The following is a 23610-nucleotide window of genomic DNA, read 5'->3' as shown; positions in this document are numbered from 1 at the left end:
TTCAGATTTCAGAAATTAAAAAGAAAATTTCTTCCAATATATTTTTTTTGAGAGGATTAATATTCAACAGCATATTAAATTGCTCAAAAGCAAAAACAAAATTTAATTCATAAGACCACATTCATTCTGTGTCAGAAACCTATGCTGTGTCAACTATTTAATCATAATCCAAATTCAGTGCTGTATCAAGCTTGTATGTTGTGTCCATACTAGCCCCAACCGTTCAGGGTTCGACCTCTGCGGTCGTATAAAGCTGCGCCCTGCGGAACATCTGGTTTTAAATTACTAAAATTTATATTAGTTGGTCTCGTTTGCGGTGTGGAGGTTGTGGAGCTCTTCCCTAGATTAAGTGTATATTATATATAGTTTACTTATCATGGTTAATTATTATCGATCGTATTGATAATTACCATAAATAAATTTTGTTTATTGATTTGACATATAACGTCCAATTGTTTTTAATCTTTACGATCGAGTCATCATCATACACAAATTGAGTTGATTAATTCAATAAAAAGTAAAATAAAAAAAATACCGACCGAACTCCGAGGGAAAATCAAAACGGTAAGTCCGTAATTAAATGACAAAATCAAAAATTTAAACACGCCAAACAAATGGATAACAGCTGTCGTATTCCTGACTGAGTATATGCACAGACATTTTCCTACATAGAAAATGGTGGATTAAACAAACGATGTAACTTATTTGAGTTGTTTGATTCAACAAATGTTATTTATTGGTTACCGATCGTATAGACAACTTTTGAGTTCGATGCATTTCTGTTAAAAACTTTGGTTTTAGTGAACATCATTCGTTCGTTTAGGGACGTCGTCACTTCCTTTCCAATGTTGAGCGAGTGGTTGGAAAACTATAAATCTATATTGTACGAATTATTCGGCAAATTGAATTCTCATAATTGTCTTTCAGCACTGCTGCCATTAGGGAATTGTGATTAAGTACCTACAGAACAATCATTATTTTTAGTTTATCCTGCACAATGACGATCACTAAGACGCTTGATGAAAGTTTAAAGTGCAGGGACACAGGCGATCCCCTCTATCTGGTAAATGACGTCATAAAGGCGCGCATAATTGACGAGTTTTTTCCGGTGATGGACAAACTCGAAATTAAGTGGAATGTTGAGTTGATTGATTCGGCATATGACGTTCAATCGTTATCGATCGTATCCATCTTTATGTTCGAATCTGTATGGTGCACAAATTTAGTTCATTGATTCGACAAACGACGTTAAATTTAATCGTTTTCGGTTATATCGATTGTCATGATCGAAGGTTGATTCGACAACTGATGTTCAATCGCTATCAATAAATACAATCTAGTCTTCATCTTAGACAAAGTCGGTTAATTTATTCAACATGTGACTTTGAATCGTAATCGATAGTCATATCGTTAAGACAGATTTGTCATCATAAACAAATACGTTTGATTGATGCAACAATCAGTTGACTTGATTGGGGCAAAAAATGGTACTAGTAAATCGTTACCGATCGCGTCGTTTGTTAACGATTTGTTGAATTAATTAATCGGTCATTGAGTTTTCATTTGATATACATTGTTTTTGACTGAATTGAATTCTAAAATTCAGAAGAAAAAAACCCAATTGTTGTCGAATGATGTACCTTAATATAGAATTGTAGACAACAGACCCTGACGATTTACCATTAACATGTAAGACATTGTAGTGTCCTGTGAAAAAGTGTCCACCTTGACAGTTTGTCATAGAATTGTGATATTAAATATTATTCCACTGTTTATACATATTGATAGTTTAAACAGTATTTGATTGGTTGAGACTATCCAACGTGTCATTGAACAAATCTTCATATTCCCCTCTCAGTATTATATTCCCTTCTCAGTATCATATTCCCCTCTGAAATGTAGAGACTAAATCATGCGACGTTACGCGTCCTTAATGGACATAACGTCTTTAACTTCTTATTTTCCAAATAGACATAGCAAATATCATTATCTTGTATAAATTTATTTCAGACGTTTAAAACAAAAAGACTAATAATTAACTTTTTTCAGCACTGTTTATCAATATATGACGTGTTAAGTAATAAAAACAAGCTGATAAGATAATTTTTTTTATGCAAACTAGTATTTGATGTTCAGATTGTAAACAAAGCATAGACAGTGGAATAAAACATTCATTTTCCTTGGCCTCGGGAGATATGAGGATTTGTTCACCCTCGAAAAATCATATTTCCCTCGGGCAGAGCCATCGTGAAATATGAATATTCTTTGGTGAAAAAATCTTCATATCTCCCTTAGACACGGGACATAAATGAAATATTGTCCCTCAAGTGGACAGAATTTTACTGCAAAAGCTTTGAAATAGTGTCCACCCTCAAGTTTTCAAAGTAATTGCTATTAAATTTTGTCTTTCAAGGGTAGTAATACAGAGGTCATTAACAAGTTTTATAATACTTGAATTTAAATATAAAAATCAGAACAATTGATTTGAAATTGATTAATATAAACAAACTTGGTTGGAAGTAAATATAGAGATATTTAAGTTCTTAGAAATACCGCGCTAATGCTAATGACAATAAAAGAAGAACAATAAGGAGGAAGTGTTTGGAGTTTTATATCAAATTTGAAGAACTTTACTATAGATATTATGAGAAGAAGGCAAATCAGAATTTTTGTATTAGATAATGTCTATTGCCATAAAATATTGTCCCCAAAGCTAAGTTGACAGAAAAAAGTTATGAATTATGATCCACCCAGAGGACAATTTTTCGTAGTAATTGTCATTGAGTTGTGTCGTCTAAGGAAAATAATACTGAACTGCATTTTTACTTATTTAAATGTAAATCATTATAATTTTATACATGTATATTAAAAAATATAATCTACTAGTAAATAAGAAGGTAAGGATGTTGTGAGTGACAATGAGACAACTCTCTATCAAAGTAAAATGTATTAAAAAAAGCTATTATAGGTTCAAATACGTCCAATATTAACAAGGCTAAGAATACATCTAATACTAGATATAATTATATTACAAAATGGGAAGGCGAATATAATGTCCTGTAAACGTCCACCTGGACATTTGTTTTACAGAATTATGATATTAAATAATGTCCATTATCATGGACACTTTTTCGTAGGTATGAAATTGTGGCCGGGACACATATAAATAAGCAAATATTGTCCATGGACAGTTTTTACCATGAAAGGATGCCCACCATTGCCCATGAGGGACATTATTAAATCCTAAAGAAAAAAATGCAATTTATATAACAAACTTCATTGTGTTTCCTAGACATCTTCTGAGGAGTAGTGTGTACATTAAACATTCTTCAGAAGTACAACCAACCTAATCAAATTAAGACGTAAAAAATAACATTAAGTCTTTACGTTTCAGTTAAATGAACTTCATGCTTCATATCAAATATTGATACATAATTCGTTATAATATTTATTCTCAGAAGACAACTCTAAAGATATGTCCCAAATTGCTTAAAATTAAAATCCTTTATAGTATTGCGGAGGTCAATTGTACCTCAGATATATTATTGCCATTGATCTGCGTCAAGGTTATTAGCAGGTTGTAATTACCATAAAACAGATTAGCAATTGATCAAGCACGATAACAAGTGGCGTTGTTTTTTTACTTTAAATAATGTTGATACATAATAAAAAAAAAAACACAGGAGAAAGATAAAGTTTAATTGTCAATACGATTAGATAACTATTCACAAGAGAGTAAATGACGTAGATGTTAGAAGCTATGCGAAGATAAGTAGATATGGTATGATTGCCAATGAGACAACTATCCATCAGAGTTCAAGTGAAATGAATATGAGCAATTATATATCCCCTTACGTGATTCAAAAGTGAGATAAAACATAGGTCGTAAGTGAATGCTAAATAGTAAGCTATAATAAATAACCACGTCATGTAAAAATGTAAAACATTTCAAATGAAAAATCCAACTGATTTATGTGCAAATCAAATATGATAAACATCAATAAACACACTTGATTACAAGCTCCTGAATTCATTCTTTTAATAACAATCGAGTTCTAATATCTATACATTGAATCTTCAATCGAGAAAGTTATCTTGTATCTTCAACCCTTATTACATTTCTGTAAACTTTCGCTATTGCTTCTCTTCACGGTTCGAAACTTTTAAAGCTTCATTCACGCCTTCTTGAAATTATGATTTAAAAAATATTGGTTCTGATTGGTTGCCTTTATTGTCGTGTGGCTTATATTCTAATTGCTAATCACATCGTACTTTTTGAAAAGGTTAAACTAGTGTACGTTTACATTTTTCTTCTGTAATGATCAATAAATTTTAAATTATAATCTTGTATCATCATACCACTCGAGTGTTTCCACTTGTTAATGTAAAAAAGAGTAAACAATAAGTGCATGGTGTGTTCACATAAGGGCAACAATTTACATATATGGTGGTTTTTTTTTCATGTTTCCATCATTTCTGATATAACTCATTTATATTACCAGACTCAAAAATATATTCAGAGGCGCGTTTCGTTTACCAGACCTAACAGTGACCCTAGAATCGAAAAGTTAAGAATTCTAAATTAAGTACTCTGAATCTTCAAAAAATATCAGCTAACATTGAATCGTCACAAAAATTGATAAGCAGCCGGTTTATCTAAACCAAAAGACAGGATGACCTTTGACAATACGATACCGTTGATGACATTCAGGAATTGATAATGACATTAAATGTATGTTTCATTATAATACGTTATTTTAATTGGTTTACAGCAATCTCGCGGAATTCTAAAATTAACCTTCATTTTAAAATGAAATGTAACTTTCTTGACACGAGCGTACATAATTTTAAAAGTGCTTAGTTTACTAAAAGGGAAAAAAAATGATTTCATGATTCTAGAAAAATGATGTAAGTCTACACGTAAGTATTAAATGCTTCTTTTCAATTATTAGTGATTTTAAATGGGTTGTAAAGCGTTGATTATGCTTATATTTTGCGCGTCCGCACTTTATACAAAATGTACTTCGATCAATCGTTTATACAATAATAAAGTAACATACACAAAAGCATTTAATTCTTAAATATTTTTTTTTTTATCATCATAACATATGTACAAAAAGAAAAGGAATTGGTGCGACACTACGATGGACCAGGAGGGTTAAAAATAACAACTTTTAAAATGCTTGATTCGTAGTTGTGTAAACAGCCATTTATTATACTAAAATGAGTTTTTGCTTCAATGTTTTTTTTTTGCATAAGTGACTCGATGGGTGTAACATGGGGAGAAGGATCTGCTTACCCTTACGAAGCATCTAAGGCAGCTCCCAGTTTATGTTCTAGTTGTTCTATCTTTAATTTTCTATATAGTGTTTTGTTTACTGTTGTTTGTCTTTTTCTTTTTTAGCCATGCCGTTGTCAGTGTATTTTCGACTTATGAGTTTGAATATCCCCTTGATATCTTTAGCCTCTCTAAGGAAGTCATACCAAAATTCTTATCTTTACTTGAATAAAGATGATTAGAAAATGACTAACAGGATTATCACAGGCTAGTCAATGAGTACTGGATGTAAATCTATCATTTTCAAAACTTTTCAAGATTCTTCAAGATTTGATTCAAGGTTATATCAACTGAGCTAATATCACGTTTTTAAACAAAACTTTGAAAATAATCTTACATTGATGCAATGTCCTTGTTCTAATTTGACATAGGACTGAAGTTACTTAAAGTATATATAGTAATAGAATTTCATATTTTAACTTTTGGACTCGCCATGAAAGAAGGACGAAATCCGGGATTCGGCTTCAAACGCCTCCGCGAAAACTCAGTGACTAGTTGCATCATGGGTAATACCAGAAACAAAAACTTCTGTTTTGAATGTACGACATAACCTTTGGTTAAACCCAATTATGATGAACATTCAATTACACGCAATATTTGAAAAACTTTTTCAAGATTCATCAAGATATAAAAATGATATACCAACTGAGCTTATATATCACTTTTTTAACTACAACTTTAATTTTAATAATCTTAAATTGGTAACATGCCCATGCTCTATTTTGTCATGGGACTGAAGTTATATAGCAATACAATTTCATATTTCCACAGTTGGACTCGCCATGGCAAAAAAAGAAGAGTCTAGAGACTCTACTTCAAACCTCCTCCGCGAAACCTGAGTGACTAGTCTATAACTAATTGCATCATGGGTAAAACCGGACACAAAGGGTTCTGTTTTGAATGTTAGTACGACATAACCTTGGGTAAAACCCAATAATGATGAATTCAATTACACGCAGTATTAGATTTTATCAATTTGATGAAAAATCTATTAAGTAATTAGCATTGCTTGGTGTAAGACAAATTGAAGTAATTGATAACGTGTTATTATTATTGTTTTCGAAAGGGAATTGAAAACAATTTGGTACATTATAGAATGGATTATTGCAGATATGCTTAAATAAGTATAACATAAAAATATTAAGATATGCATGAATTCATAAAAAATACAATAATTAGCAAAAGACTTATGTTTTGAAATTCCCGTAGGAGCGTTAGGGCAATCACCTGAAGTCAACTAAGATTGTTGTTCATCAATAACAATTCATTATAAAAAGGGATTTCTTAGGTAAAAATAATATCATAAAGAGCTCTCACTTCGCTATGCCAGAAACAATTGGAGACAAACTTAAAGACTTTGCTGGTAACACCAGTATCCATGGTTTTGGAAGAATAGCAGATTCTGTGTTTATCTTGAGAAAAGTGTTTTGGATATGTGCACTCTCAGCGTCATTTGGGATGTGTGTTTTTCAGGTTTACCGTTTGTCATTACAGTATATCAGGTAATGTAATAGAATGCACATGTTTCGCGTAATTGGTAGATAAAATTATGAATATATTCAAAGTTAAGAATTAAAGTGCACATTATCGAAAAAAACCACTAAGACATTGAATGAATAGTATAAATTCAAAGAGGAGCGAAGGATACCAGAGGGACACTTAAACTCACAGATCGAAAACAATCAGACAACAACATGGGTAAATAATAAAAAGACAAACAGACAAACAACAGTACACAAGACACAACATAGAAAATTTAAAGACTAAGCAACACGGTCCCCACCAAAAAATGGGGGTGATCTCAGGTGCTCCGGAAGGGTAAGCAGATCCTGATCCACATGTGACACCCGTCGTATTGCTTATGTTATTACAAATTCGGTAAATAGTCTCATTATAATTATAACTGATTGATTGTCAATGTCAATGTTCCGTGTACTCATAACCAGCTTTGTAAAGGACATTAATAGTATATGATTAAAGGAACTTAAAAACTAGAAAAAAATAGAAGGGGTGTGTTCTTACTTTTGAAATATCAGTCTTTAACATTTTGTAGGAAATAATACTAAATAGATTATTTTATATATTTAACAATGGGTCTTTATTTTATTTTTTAATATGCACATAACAGTATATTTAATTATATATAGCACTCTCAAACATATGTTTTTATCTTCCCTTTTTAGTGAGGGTGTTAATACAAAAGTATCCGTCTCATACAAAGAACTTGAGTTTCCTGCAGTTACAATTTGTAATCTAAATCCTTTAAAGCTAAGCGATGTATTACTAGAACCAGATCTTTTCCAAATATTAAATGAAACCGAGCATGCTTTTGGAATGAGCATAAATTACCCTTATCCGAAGGTTAGTACGAGTGATTTATTTCGACAAACATTTTCTTTATACTGGTATCTATGATTATTTTATTTACAACCAATGCGTCGATGCTATTGCTTGTTGAGTTTTTCTTCCCCGAGTTTATCACCAGCTCAGTAGTCAGCACTTATGTGTTGACATGAACTATCATTGATATGGTCCAATAATGAATTAACTGTTTATAAACTAAACTACTAAGGCTTTTCTACCATGGGAATAGATTACCTTAGCTCTTTTTTTTTTTTTTGGCAAAACTGTAGGAATTTAAGGTCTTCAATATCCTTCAACTTTGTACTTTGTCTTGGCGTTTTAACATTTTTGATTTGAGCGTCAATGGTGAGTTTTTTTTGTAAACAAAACGTGCGTCTGGTGCAAATTCAAAATTGGAATCCTGGTATCTATGATGAGTTTATTAAAATAATGTGTACTTGTATTTGGTTCATTCAGCATAACTAAATACACATGCAATGTCAGGTTTGTGAGAACGTGCCTATTTTCAATTCAAATAAGGTCAGAAATTTTAAAAAAATACTAGAGCGAAATATACTTGAATGTAAGCTGTTACGTAACGTCAAACTGACCATTAATGAGGGTCTGAATTGGAATCCTTCAATTCTGTTGCTTCTCTTATATATAGATTATTTTCTTTGATCTTTATTCATGTTACCCGTTATTCTTTTTTCTTTGTAAGAAATTGAGAATGGAAATGGGTAGTATGCCAAAATGACAACAATCAGAACAAAGAGCAGACAACAGCCGAAAACCACCAATGGGTCTTTTTTTTCTTTTCTTCATTTTTTATGCGTATTTTTTATTTTGATTTTTGTTATGCCCTATATTCTGCACTTGTTTCCGTTATTCTCTATCATTATATTATATAGCTCGTTATTCTCTACTGGTATATTATAGTTCGTTACTGTGTGTGTTACATTTTAACGTTGCGTTTATTTTGTGTCGTTTGTTTCCTCTTATATGGGTCATTATAAAAAAAGTGCAAATTTCGACGAGGTAATATTTTGAAAAGCGATGTCGTTGTTTAAAACATGTAAATATGTCCCACTATTATATAGTATGGTAGCAACGATATTCAGAAATATGCAATGGGAAAAATGAAGAGTTTCATAAATAATATGATGTTTCGCTTGTTAGCATGAAAGATACACAAAACAATGCTGATTGTCATTATATATTCAGTGGTTTTACTAAACTGGTCAATGGTGTTATTTTATCAAAATGGTCTCACCATTGACAATAACACCAATGATTTAAGGTGTATTTTAATATTTAGTTACGAAATAAGTGATCCATTCCCCTATTCTATATGTTGTTACTGGTGCATGTTTCTATAATCAATATATTTCATAATTCAAAGCTCAGGAAATGTTTTCAAAACATGATTTTTATAAGGGTACACCATGGACCCTTTTTTCAATTATGATATAGCTTTTACTTACTTTTAAGATTTTTCCACTAAATTTTCAACATAAATGTTTGTTTTCTTTAGCATAACATGCTTACAGGTAACATTGCTTAGGGAGAAAGTATTGCAACTGCTGAAATCTTGAGAAAGATAACTCTTACCCTATGAATTTGTCTTATGGTTACACCATTGACTTTAAAAATGAGACTTTTCCTTTTGGTGAAATATTTATTATAAAACCAACATGTTTGTATGTATCAAAATGCAATAAAAAGTGATGAATTCTAATAACAAATGGTATAAATAATAGTCTTATTTCAGGTCTGAAAGGATTTATAGTAAAAAATAACAGTTGATTCTGGCTATATCCGAATCCCTGTATTTCATATTGTATAATTATATTTTGTGTACTTTTTGAAATAAAATATTGTTTAAACTAAGGGTTTAAGAAAACATCAAGGATGTTTTTATAACATTTCATACTGTAAACTGTATATTGTTTATCACAAAACATTCATATCTAACATATGAAAGTATTATTTTGATACATTTTGATATATTTTCATGTCTTTTGACTTAAACATACCAAATAACATAGTTTTGCATGGGTTTTTTTATAATGACTCATATTTGAGTGTGAATTCACATTATTATAAGACGTGTCACGGTACTTTTCTATCCCAAATTCATGTATTTAGTTTTGACGTATTTTTGTTATTCTCGTTTGATTTTGTCTAACGCTTAGTTCGTTTCTGTGTGTGTGTTACATTTTAATGTTGTGTCGTCATTCTCCTCTTATATTTAATGCGTTTCCCTCGGTTTTGGTTTGTGACCCGGATTTGGTTTTTTTTCTATCGATTTATGAGTAGTTTTGAACATCAGTATACTACTGTTGCCTTTATTTATGTCGACCCGAAGCAGAACAGTATATACATGTTTACAGTTACTTTTCAACTTTTATTTAGCAATAAACAAAACAAGATTTCATTTGATGAACTACCAAACAAAAACAAAATTATTATACACACTTGAGCTCGTTCAACGAAGGTTAAATCTTTAAAACAAATCTACAAAATGAACTCGGCTCATTCACCTTTATTCCTGACTTCAGGTACAGGCACTTCCTTATATATAAAATGAATCATAAAATATAATGAAATAAGAAAAGTATTTAAGAATCAAAAACGAAAAACGAAAAATAAAAGTGTTTTAGTTTTTTTATTATGATTTCTCAAAAACCAAAACGAAAAACAAAATTTTTCGTTTTTGATACTTTAAAATGAAAATAAATAAAAATGGAAAGTGCGTTTGTTTTTTTTTTCACTTTTGATTTAGCCTAAATTGTCCAATATTTACTTTTTATTTGATTTTTTAATTTTTTCATAATTAATACCTATAATTTTGTAGACTTCATTTCCACATACTGTTCCATATGACACAGGTAAGTAACGTAAACAAACATATGTACTTACTCACGGAAAGGAATGGGGGGGGGGGAGGCAATGAGGTTTAGAAACTGATAATCATACTGTTGCTGTCCACTAGCATATATATCATGCAGATCTATAGGCAACTAAACTCTAACTACTGTTGCCGTCCACTAGCATATATATCATGCAGATCTATAGGCAATCAAACTCTAACTACTGTTGCCGTCCACTAGCATATATCTCATGCAGATCTATAGGCAATCAAACTCTAACTACTGTTGCCGTCCACTAGCATATATATCATGCAGATCTATAGGCAATCAAACTCTAACTACTGTTGCCGTCCACTAGCATATATCTCATGCAGATCTATAGGTAATCAAACTCCAACTACTGTTGCCGTCCACTAGCATATATCTCATGCAGATCTATAGGCAATCAAACTCTAACTACTGTTGCCGTCCACTAGCATATATCTCATGCAGATCTATAGGTAATCAAACTCTAACTACTGTTGCCGTTCACTAGCATAAATCTCATGCAGATCTATAGGTAATCAAACTCTAACTACTGTTAATCAGCATACCCGTTGTTACGGAATTGTAATGATCTGTAATTACCTCATGTGGACTTTAAAAATGCAGGGATACAGACCTGGTTTGGGTTGCAGAAACTCTCGATCTGGTGAATGATGTCATGTTAAAGGTGGGCATAGTTGACGAATTTTCCCAGTGATGGACAGATCCAAAAAATCCCTTATGAGATTACTTTTAGAATCATCTTTTCACAGAAAAAACATAGTAAATTAGATTTTGTGTAAGAATTTAATGCTCCTTTTTAAAATGTTATTGATGTCAGAACCCGTTGACCGAAGCAAGTTTTTTCACGCTGTTCATAATAAAAATGTACGCATGGTCAACGCTTTATCAAAGCTATAAAATCAAATCCGACCACTACTTTTCTACTACAAAACAATGAAACAGTGAGTCATGAAATTTTCTTTGAAAATCCGTCAATCTTTTCTTTCCACTCATAATTGATATATAACTGTTTCGGGTTCTTAAACAATTAAAATCATAAGTAAACATAAAGATGTCCGACTTGTCGTTTTTCAAAGGTTTTTCACCAATGCATACTGCAAAAGAAGTGTTCCGCCTTCGGATGGGAAATTACACAAAAGACGAAATAGTTAACATGAGTATTCCAATGCATGAATTCATTTTATTGTGCAGATTCCAAGGAGCTGCGTGTGAAGCAGCGTGAGTATTTTCGATACAAAACCTCGTTTTGAATTTCCTAAATCGTAACGACTCGGCCATTCTCGGTAAATCATGCCATTGTAAGAAGCCGGTACACTAGTAAAACTGTCCGAGCAATTATCATTGAAAAGTCGTGACATAAAGAAATTTTACCGTTTATTTACAAAATATGGAAAGGTCAACAGGATAAACAAAGAAAATTGTTTTTATTTTAATTTCTGTGATGTTATTATAAATAAAAACGAAATCGCTTTGCTCGCTCTAGCCTGCGCAGGTTTATGTATTCTGGAATACAATCTAATATATTAATTTTTTTTCTTCTTAGTTGTAAAATTCTTCCTTGTGTTGAACTTGTTTTAATCAATCAATTTAATTTAAGATGAAACAAGTCTTCTCATTTGCTGAATTTTTTTTCTATTAGCTGTTAGACATAATTTTGTCATGTGACCGTGAGGTCATCTGCAGGTTATTTTTTCATTACATACTCCTGAAAAACGGAACATAGAATTAAAGTATAAGAAATGCCTGTAATACTTTTGCTGTCTATTCGAAATAGCACGCACCACATTTTGTATGTTATTTCTTAGAACACAATATAACAGTCAATCTTGAATTGAGCATAAAAATTATTATCGATTCTGTCAAGCTAAACGCATTTTTTTTTGTGACAGAGAAACTACACAAATACGAGATGAAGATTATGGAATATGCTATACGTTTGCGCCAAAGATACCTATTGCAAAATTGGCAGGACCTTCAATGGGTATGTACTTACTCGTTTTAATTTGATTTGTAATCGACAGTATTTAGAATATACTTGTTTTACTTCGACTTAGTATAAAAACTAGTATTCCTTAATCTTACAATTTCTTTCATCCATTAGCCTTATATTGTCTTTTATTCTTCTACCTAACAATTTTGTCAATATTTCACCCTGAATTTCTTTTATTCCAGAACTTTGTGTACCTTGTATTTTTTTTATTTTATTAAAAGGACGTTAGCTGTCAACTTCATGTTCACCGATTTGAATCAAATTCTCATATATCTGATTTATAACATTATAAAAACGTATATCCAAATAATAAATTAAAAAAAAATAAAAAATAAATTCCTACAATTGTACGATTGCATTCGTACCTTACAATGACGTTATAAAACGTATATCCAAATAATAAATAAAAAAATTAAAAAGATCAATTCTTACAGCATGTACAATTGCATTTGTACAATGAAACAGTGAATTATATCATTTTTTCTTTGATCTTGATAATATGTATTAGTATTTCGTGTATTTTAGTCTAGATGCCATCTTATTAACCATTTAGGTGTCATATATTCAGATATGATAAAGCAATAGGATTTGTCGAGGTCTGTTTGATTTCATATTATTATAGACTAAACAAATATGTTAATCATCGTTTTTCCTCTTTAAGAATAAGTTTTTGTAAATCGAATGGCTTACCCTTGCTTTTCTGTCAATATTAACCTTTTTTATAGCGAAATATGCCTAGTTTATGCATAATCGATCTCAACCTAAGAGGTTAGATCGTAGGTCACATGAATACGGATTCAATCAAATCGAATTATTCTCTTGCAAGTGAATAATTCTTCAACGATGTTTCTTAGCTTAGCTCAACCAAACTGGCTTCTAGAGGTGAATTATTATTTCACTAAAGTTCGATTTCATAAGATTATGGCGCCGACATTGTATTTCTTCGTATCGATATAATAATAAGATATAGCGCTGACAGAAAATCTCATCATATTGACTTTATTTTATTAAAGGACTAGAATTTATTCTTAACGTACACCAACAGGAATATATACCTTTCATCACAGATTCGTCAGGTATTAGAGTTGCTATCCATAACCGGAAGTATTCCCCAGACATTAGAGGAAGTGGAATATCCATAGCAACATCAGTCGAAACAAGCATTGCACTTACACAGGTAAAAATAATATCGCATCAAAATGCATAATTAATTTCATTTGGTAAACATTTTGTTGCATTACTTTCATATAAGGAATATTTGAATTCGAAAAAAATATCAACGTTCATGTGTTGACCACATATTCCGCCAGTATCACAAGATAGTCTATTCCATGTTCCAGATTTTTGTTTTATTCGCCAGGATTCGAACTTATGCGACTGAGATATCATGGCACCAAATCGCATTGCACTGTATCCGACGCGCTAGACCACTCGACCAGCCTAGGCTTTACAATGATAAAGCTTTCAGTTGTCGGATGTCAGTTTTTAATCTAACGTCGTAATATAGTATATGATATATAAGACATGAAGATGGAATCGTTTTAAATCAGATGAATTATCTATTTAAAGGATCCTACAAATTAAGGCAAGATGCAGTTACAGAAATAATTGTCTTTAAAGTACGTCTGAACCAGTGAAGAACTAGTGCAACAGATTTAATACATCGGGTTACCAGCATATATATATATTTAGTTATTTTTCATTTTCACAGAGGTCATTTATTCGACATCCGGGTCGTGATGGATCCCAATGTGACAAAGATAACAAATACTCTGCAATACTGGTATGTTACAACACGTAAAAAATAGTTTATCATCTAGCTGCAGAGTCTTTAATTTCTTAATTTGTGAGGCCATCTTTCTCTATTTTTTTTTTTATTTTGCTCATTATTCTATATAAAAAGATGTGGTAGGAATGTCAATAAAACAACTCTTCACAAGAGACCAACCACTAAACTAAAGGCTCTTGACCTTGGACAGGCAATTACAGAATGTGGCGGTTTAAACGTTTTAGCAAGCTAAAATCTTTATACTTAAGCACTACTTTTGTTTTGCCTCAAGTATTTTTTTTTTCTATTCGTTTTTTTTTTTTTTTTTTTTTTTTTTTTTGCAGTATTGGCATTTTACTCTTATTTCTGTCAGCATCTTCCGGACCTTCAAAAATAAGGATTTAAAAATACTGAAATACACCAATGAAGTAATAGTCAATAATACCTATTAGTCATATAGGATTTCTTTCTTTTTCGATTAACAATTACGTATTGATAGTGCTTTTCATTTGCATAATACTGGTATGTTTCATTTTTTAGAGGGCAGTATACAGTTTTCAACAAAAAAATTCCTATATAAATATATTGAAACACAGCAGATGTATCAATGACAAGACACCAAAAGCAAAAACACACAAAAATCAAAGGGACACCGCTTTTATGCTGCTCGTTATCTCAAAATTACAGTTATAAGCCCATTTCAAATAATAGATAAACCCTCATGATGTTTAATGATAATTTAGACTAAAATATCTATTAGCGCACTTCCAATGGATTTAGTATATAAAATTCTTCATCAGTAATCTTAATATAACTTGATCGTATACAATGTCAAAATATACATATCGACTGGATGTAGGGTCTACGGTTTCATTTATTTTCGTAGGTACCAATTTTCACGGATTGATGAAAACCTGTATTTTCGAGGATGTTTGATTTCGTGATTTGGTCATTATCTGAATTTAGTCCTAGAAAAAATTGCAGTTTGTTGAACACCAAAAATTATGATTCACTTTTACCAATGAAATTCACTCAAACTGATATCCAACGAACAATGATAAGTCCACAGTATGTGATAATCCGTTTAACGTAGGATTCATACAACTAAGGCCAAACACTTAGTGACGACTATATTGAACAAAACAAAAAATCATTGAGATTACTACTTGCCTTAACATTTTGAATTTAATGATATATTATTTTAAGGTGTGCATGGAAAAATGCATTGGCAAAGGTGTTGCAAATACTTGTGGTTGCCTTAGTTCATGGTTACATGGAGCCGATAAAGTTGAAACAATGTGCAGTACGCCTGCGGGTAAATATGAAAACAAAATTAGTTTACACCAATGACACAGCCGCCCTATGACAAAACTAACAAGGAGAAGGCAGATACAGTCGGAAATCAGCATACATGATACGTCATACAGTACAACAGGGATAGTGACTGCATCATCTTTTAAAGGAAAACACGGGACAGTTGTCACATTCAGTATTTAACTATCTGACTGAAAAATGCGCATTAAGTCAACAATTCCAAATATGTTACTTTCAATTATGTTTTGCTGTTTCTATCTCAAATGAAATATGTAAAAAAAAATAGTACTTTGCATTTACTGCTTAAGAATCAACATCGGTATTCCTTTGACATTTCGATGTTAATCAAGTTATATCATATCATGTGATCAATAAGTCTATATACTTAATCAAAATGTTATCATTCTAATTAATGAGAATTTGTTTTTTACAAATTTACCACTTCTCAACGAACAGGTTTCAAATAACATGCCGATTTTGTTTTTTTATGAACACAAACAAAGTCTTTTGCTGTTATATCCAGCTCAATCGGTGTACTCAGCAATGACTGTTGCTGTTATCTCAGTCTTGATGTACTCAAAATTTACTGTTGCCGTTTTCTCCATCTCGGTGAACTCAACAATGGCTGTCGGTGTTATTTCCGTACATAATTCTTTTTATTAACATTATTTTGCTGCTAGTATTTTTTTATTTAACCTTTTAAAATTTAGTTGGAATGCCTGTATTATACATATACAAATATGTTTAAATGCGTCCACACCGGGCACTCCTGATTCCTCCAATAACAAAAACTGGCTTCCACGAAATAGTCAAAAAGTTGCGCTAAAAAATGGCGCTAAAAAGTAGCGTTAAAACATCATTAATCTATTAAATAGGTTCATACTTACGTCACGTCTGGAACTCGGCGACCTCCAAAGTAACGGACTATTCTGTGCATCTAGTAATACTAGTACTATTTTTAAATGTTTATCCATTTTTTTGTGAAACACGTGGAATACCATCATAATCATAATATCATACAACTGTGGTGCTGTATTTCAGAAATACACTGTATGAAACAAGTTCAGAGTGCTATATCGAGTTTTAGTGCCGAAGACTGTGATTGCAAAGTACCTTGTCGGTAATATACTTTTACTCCGCAGAATACTATTATTCTAAATAAATGCATGCATTTTGTATATCATATTTTTGTTTTTGGGTGAATTCAAAATAAATGAGGCACACACTGAACTTTATGGTCAATTTTCAACCAAGTTGAAATAGTTTTTCGTCGGTAATTTTAGATTGTTTTTTCATCGAAGTTCGTAAATCCAAGAGGGCAATAAAATCAAGAAATAATTAAAAAAGTTTCAGCATTTTTATTCACAGGATATAACAAAAAACTATGCATGCTATGTTTTCAAAAGAATTCAAAACAGAAATTGACAGTTTTTACAGTGCAATTAATCACTGGGACTATAGTTATTATTACATTGGTTGCAATAAATTACATTGATTTCCCAGTTAAATAAAAACCGATAATTTCACATGTGAAATAAACGTGGTTATTTCACTCTCTGACGTCATACAACAATAGGCGTTGTCAAGACGTCGATAACGTCGGATCAAAACAAATTGTAAATGCGTAGGAAAAACATATAGTCCCTTACATTTTCTACATTAATTTCATAAAAAAAAGCCATTTGACAATGTAATAAAAAGTATAACTAATCGCCGTATTTCAATATCAAAAATAAGACAACTTGTAACCGAACGCCGCTATGGATTAAACTCGTGCTGCGCACTCGTTTAATCCATGCGTCGTTCGGTCACGCGTTATCTTATTTTTTGATATTCAAATACGGCGATTAGTTATACTATAATTATTTTCAGGCATAAATACAGTTTGTTTTACATTCTTTTTATTAATTATTTTTTTTTGTCAATTTCCCTCTCATTTTTATGAGGCTGGTTCAAAAAGTTGTTATATTGATAACAAATGATAAGAAAAAGGAAGATAAATTACTTTCCATGTTAGAGTAATCCTTTTAGAAGGTAAACACCTAGAAAAAATATTCAAATATCAAAAATTAAAAAAAAAATGGTATATGAACACTCTGTTGTTCTGATTGTGTTGCACTCCTGACACTTACCATATACAACAGTTTAAAGAAATTATATGAAATATAGAAGAATAAGTTGAAGTTTATATATAATATCATTAAAATAAAGGATATTTTCTTCCATTTCAGTGTTGATTTTTTTGTTTTTTGATCAAAATTGTAATTTTTTTGAACAAAATATCCGAAGTTTATATTAATTTTGTAAAAATAAACTTGCTAAAAAAAAAAGTTCCCATGCATTAAAATGCATTATTTTTAATGACAGACATACTGAAAACAACCATATATAATTCTAGTCATACTTTTCTATCAATTCTGCTTTTATGCATACATAGAAATATACAACAATTTCACCTGTTTCTGTTGCACTCCTGACACTGTTTATGTTCAACAACTAAATGAAAAAAATACATGAACTTAAGAACAATGAATCTAACATTTATATTACTGTGGATTCATTATTATTCGTTGGATACCAATTTTCGTGGATTTCGTGGGTACCGGGAAACCACGAATTTAAATATTCAACAAATTGCAAATTTTCTAAAGGAATATATGCATGTACTTTGTCAAAAACGCGAAATTAAATACCCACGAATATGCAAGTTTTCCTCAAACCACGAAAATTGGTACCCACGAAAATAAATGAATCCACAGTACAAAAATTATAGTACAGAAATTTTTCTTCATTTATTGGCTTAAATTTTGTAATTTTCTAATAAAAAATGTAAAAAAAATGCCAAAATATCTCAAATTATCTCAAATTATTTTCAATTTTGTTTTCAAAACGTAGTTGAAGTAGATCACCAATTGGTTCTGATTCTTAATTATTTTTTTTAAATGATATTCTCAAAGCAAACATATATAATTTCGGCATAAATATCTTTTAAATTTGCTTTTATGCATACATAGAAATATTCCATCATTTCACCTATTTCTGTTGCACTCCTGACACTGTTAAAGTAGAAAAATTATAAATTGGACTAAAACTTTTAAAAGATTGTGTTTTGCATTCATAATTCTTTTCAAGGATTCATTTACTAAGTAATGTGTATCTTTAAGAAATGAGAAACAACAAATATAATGAAAAATAGCAGAAATCATATATTATCAATAGCATTTTTACTAGTTTTCAATTAGAAAACTGTATCATATAAATAAATCAATAACAAAATACCATATTTTTTTTTGCTTAAACACCTCTACTAATGGTAAGAATTAATGAATTACCAATAATTTACATATAAAAGTACTTATTAATGATAAATATCAAAGCTAAATAATAGTATTATAAAAGTGTTGCACTCCTGACATAGAATAAATAACCCTATTGGAAAAATAAAATTTGTTTTTGTCATCTTTTTTTACAGGAATCAAGTCTCATATACTGCCTCTCCAGAAAAATAAAGCAAAAGTTTATATTGAAGTGATTATTTTTCAAATGGTAAATGTCAATAGTCAAAACGTTGCACTCCTGACCATGTAGGGTATGATCATTAAATTGGCTCTCACAAATTGGATGTGAGTTCCGACATTGAATTATTTGTTTGACAGATGAGATATTGTTTTAAAAGTTTAAATGTCTTTTATACATGCATTGCAATCCTTGAATTAAAAAATACACCATTCTATACAAATTGGTCACTTTTTCTGACAGGGTACTACACTTTTTTTAGTTGAGAAAAAAGTGACACCCTATGCCTCAAACTTTTAATCATTATCGGAAATTAAAGGTAAATGCATTGAAGTTTTTGAAACAACAGCTGCCTTGTGGTATAAATCTTTTTATTTAAAAAGGCAAGACTTTGACAAAAATCTTTTTTTCTTTATGTCACAGAAAGGTGTTGCACACCTGACGTTTTTAGCATCGTTTTCGGGCACCAATTCATTATTTTGAAAGATGTCTCTTAGACTTTTGGTATACAAGTGCAGAATATCATAACACATGATATGGTGTGCCTCAAATCATTCAGACTGTCTGAAAATTAAGTCAATTGGCCAATTATTCTGTGCCTCATTTATTTTGAATTCACCCTTTTGGTAAGATTGCTTTTGGAAAATATGGACCGTTCTCTCATTTGAGAGTCTTAATTGGGTTTACAAAATAGGTTATATTATTAGTTACATGGCGTGTTAGCAACCTAATACGATATATATGGGGTCTGTACATTCTATTTACGGTGAGCGCGATAATATTTTTGTTTTGCCCATTATTCTCTATTCTTTATATGTTGTGTCTATTGTTTATTTGTTTTTACCCTTTATACTGCACCTTTTTATCCATTAAAAAGTGTTTCTCAGTATCTCAAGGATATATATTTATACACGTATGCGTTATACCTAAAACACAATAACAAAAAGTTTATTGAACCCCATCACGTTCAATACTGATTTTTCTTTAATGTTTTAGAGAGGTTGCCTACAATAAAGAAGTTTCTACAACTGCATACCCAGCAGTCAACCAACAAAGTGTTCTTGAAGTAATTTTAAACACAGACAGTGCTTCGTTTGGCGCATTACGGTAGGTTTTAAACAAAGCTTACCATTTATAAAGGTGTTCTGGAAAGAGTTCATAACATGGACAGCGCTTCAATTGGCGCATTACGGTAGGTTCTGAAAGTTATTTTAAACACAAATAGCGCTTCATTTGGCGCACTACGGTAGGTTTTAGACAAACAGAAACTGTGCATGCTCTTTTTGAAATAAACGATAATTAAAAGTTCAAATCAATGTAATTTGTTCGACTGTGTATTATGATCATAGCTCAATAAATAACCAATGATGTGTGGTATGATTACTGATGGAGCAACTTACGCCAAAACACAAAAATGAAGGTCAAAATCAGGCGCTTTCACCCAAAATTTCCTTTAAGTTTTGTCAAATGCATCTAAGATAATTTATACCTGAGGTAGAAAAGTCTTAGTATTTCAAATATGCATTATTGTAAAAGTAAAGAGCTTCGGAAGCAATGAATTTATGAAGTATTGTTTTAATCTTTTATGAAAAAAAAATAAAAATCAGTCACACAGTTGGTATATATGATAATGCATACCTTTAATGGTTAAAACTTACATATTGTCATTGTAAATTACAGTGAAAGTATTGTGTACCTCAAGGTGTATCTGGCTTCATTAACCGATGAACTGACAGAAGAGGAATTAGCATACACAGTGAGTAACTAATTAACGTATTGCAAATATATATTTTATTTTTATTAGAATCTTGATTAAATCAAAGAATAAAACTACTATCCTAGTATTCATTGCACATATTGTACATTTTGTTTTTGATTGGCATACCAATAGACTATTTTCATAATACCTGCTTTCGACTCAAATAATACATTTTTTCGACTTGTTACCTACTTTATTATTGGGTATTCTTACAAGTAAGAGCAACAAAAGAAGTATAAGAAATTGCCCTTGGATTCAAATAGTATTTTGAAATTTGAAATGACCTTTTCTAATAATTATGATAACAATGCATTGTCAACGTAGCATGAATAATTGATACATGGTTGATATAAACAGGCACTGAATGTGTCTTATCTATTATTTATAAAATGAATCTGTGTCATTCAGTCTCTTGTGGACAGTCAGTTTCATTGCCAATCATACTATATGTTCTTAGGGAGCTACCATTTGATTTTTATTGAGGGCTAGGATAAAATAGGCGCCGAAGGACAGACGTTTTGAGTTTTAAAAAAGGCAGGATAAGACACTTTGCAATAAAAAGTCAGGATGCCAATTTATGTAAAATAAAAGTCAGGATTAACAAATAAAAAAGGAAAGACCGAATAGGATGAACAATAAAAATTCAGGACAGAGATTACAACATTACAAAAAAAAAACAAACATAAAAATCAAATTGAAGCTCTCTTTTTTTTTGAAAATAAAACGTAAGCAAGTAACCAAATCCTCCCCCTTTCTGTTCTCTGGCGTCCGGTAAAATTACATACAAGATTAAATGTGACCTTGAGTTTGCATAGGACGAAGCCTTTAAGAGCTTTACAGCTACTTAAACAAATATCAAAACTTGCCCTTTACTTATTTGTTTTGTGTTTTTGTGTTATGAAAGACAAGAAAACGTGTTCTTTTCTTTTACAGGAAGAAAATTTTGTCAGTGACATAGGTGGCCAGCTAGGATTGTGGGTAGGCATGTCAGTGTTGAGTATCACTGAAGTGGTTGAACTTATTATATTGCTTTGTATTTGGTGTGGGTCACGAAAGAAAGCCTCAAAAACAGACGTGGATAACTTTGACAAGAAAAGAAGTAGTATTGCTAATGCTTAATAAACACAATACATAGTGTATCATGTATATAAAGAACTATCGTATTTTCTATATCAATGTCAACTCTCAGACTAACTTGTACAATAAAATAAATAGATTTTTAATTAAGCAATATTTTTAAACATTTCAGTTATAACATTAACGGTACATTTATGCTGTACCCATATTTTGACTATTTTATTTATTTTGTCTGTTTTGTTCACACATCGTTGTAAATATAACGGAAATTGATGAGACTGTTGTAAAAGTGAGAGGTTAAGCGCTATAAAACCAGGTTCAATCCACCATTTTCTACATTTAAAAATGCCTGTACCTATCAGGAATATGACAGTTGTTGTCCATTCGTTTGATGTGTTTTTTCATTTGATTTTGCCATGTTATTAGCGACTTTCCGATTGAATTTTCCTCTGAGTTCAGTATTTTTGTGATTTTACTTGTTTTTATATACTTGCACTAGATGTGCATTTTTTAGAATTACTGGCTATGTTTCTCAAATGATGCACGAGGTTGAAATATACAGTAAAGATGCAAACTTATAAATAATACAAAACTGATAAAAATAAAAAGGACATCATACGCATAGCCGAACCCGAACAAGGAAATAGAGTTTTGCATTAGTGAGATATATTCCTCAATTTAAAACGTTTTACAAAAAAAGAAAGTAAAAATTTCAACCAAACTGTTTCAGTATTTTCTCATTACCAAAGCGCTGGATGCTTCAAATTAGTCTTGTTTTCAACCATAATGCTTCGGTTATCAGAAAATTCATAATTAACAAATGTAAAACTTAAAATGTATGAACGTGCAGGAGCGACGTGGCACAATATCGTTCCCTTGACAAGAGGCCAAGTCCTATATAACATATATCGCAGAGAAAAGTCAATTGTATTGTATTCTATTGCAAAATTTTACAACGGTTTTGTTTGGGATTTGGTTTCATGTATACATGTATGGAGAAACATACGAATTGGTAAAGAAAGTGGAGGTATCATTCCGATCATAATATACTACATATTATAGCAAATTTACCTGACGATATCGGGATATAGGTATTTAGTCGGATCTTAACATGTACTTGTGATTTGTTTAAAACCGGTTTTGATAAAGAAATGTTGAAATGTTCAGAACTTAATTAAATCTGTATTTGGGTAAGATGGTGCAAGCATACGATTTTTATTGCTTCTTACACTTTGAGAAGCGAATAATCTTTAGCTACTTTATTTAATTATTGTGTAAAAACGTTAATTATAAGCTATGAAAGTCAAGTGGCTGAGCATTTTTCTGAGGAAGTTTTAAAAAATTGCAAAGAAATATTTTAACAGTGGGTTAGCTTTCATTAGTCTTCACTATCTATAGATTAACAACTTTTGATTATATATATAATTTAGAATCGCCATTGAAGGTGGAGCACGATTGCACAGTTAATCAATGTTATTGATGTGCCATTTGTATGCAAGAGTGACATTTCGTTATATTATGTGCCAATTCGAAAAAGTTATGCGAGTATTGTTTCCCTTTAACAGGTTTATTATTTCATAATTA

General features: G+C 31.0%; 2 protein-coding genes across 2 annotated transcripts; both read left to right on the top strand.

Moving 5' to 3' along the window:
• Positions 1-6661: 6661 nt before the first annotated feature.
• On the top strand, positions 6662-14393 carry LOC143074199 (epithelial sodium channel subunit gamma-like). The gene is made up of 7 exons (XM_076249749.1): positions 6662-6840; positions 7522-7699; positions 10539-10572; positions 11679-11820; positions 12492-12583; positions 13606-13769; positions 14304-14393. The coding sequence occupies exons 1-7, from the start codon at positions 6662-6664 to the stop codon at positions 14391-14393; spliced, it is 879 nt and encodes a 292-aa protein (XP_076105864.1).
• Positions 14394-15574: 1181 nt separating this feature from the next.
• LOC143074833 (acid-sensing ion channel 4-A-like) lies at positions 15575-22132 on the top strand. Its single transcript, XM_076250082.1, has 5 exons — positions 15575-15675; positions 16716-16794; positions 20187-20297; positions 20871-20946; positions 21883-22132. Exons 1-5 carry the CDS (start codon positions 15657-15659, stop codon positions 22066-22068), a joined length of 471 nt encoding a protein of 156 aa, XP_076106197.1. The 5' UTR covers positions 15575-15656; the 3' UTR covers positions 22069-22132.
• The last annotated feature ends 1478 nt before the right edge of the window (positions 22133-23610 follow it).

This window comes from Mytilus galloprovincialis, chromosome 5 (assembly GCF_965363235.1).
Source record: "Mytilus galloprovincialis chromosome 5, xbMytGall1.hap1.1, whole genome shotgun sequence".
NCBI classification, from domain to species: domain Eukaryota; kingdom Metazoa; phylum Mollusca; class Bivalvia; order Mytilida; family Mytilidae; genus Mytilus; species Mytilus galloprovincialis.
The sequence above is the reverse complement of the archived record's forward strand: the minus strand, read 5'-3'. Positions and strand labels throughout refer to the sequence as shown.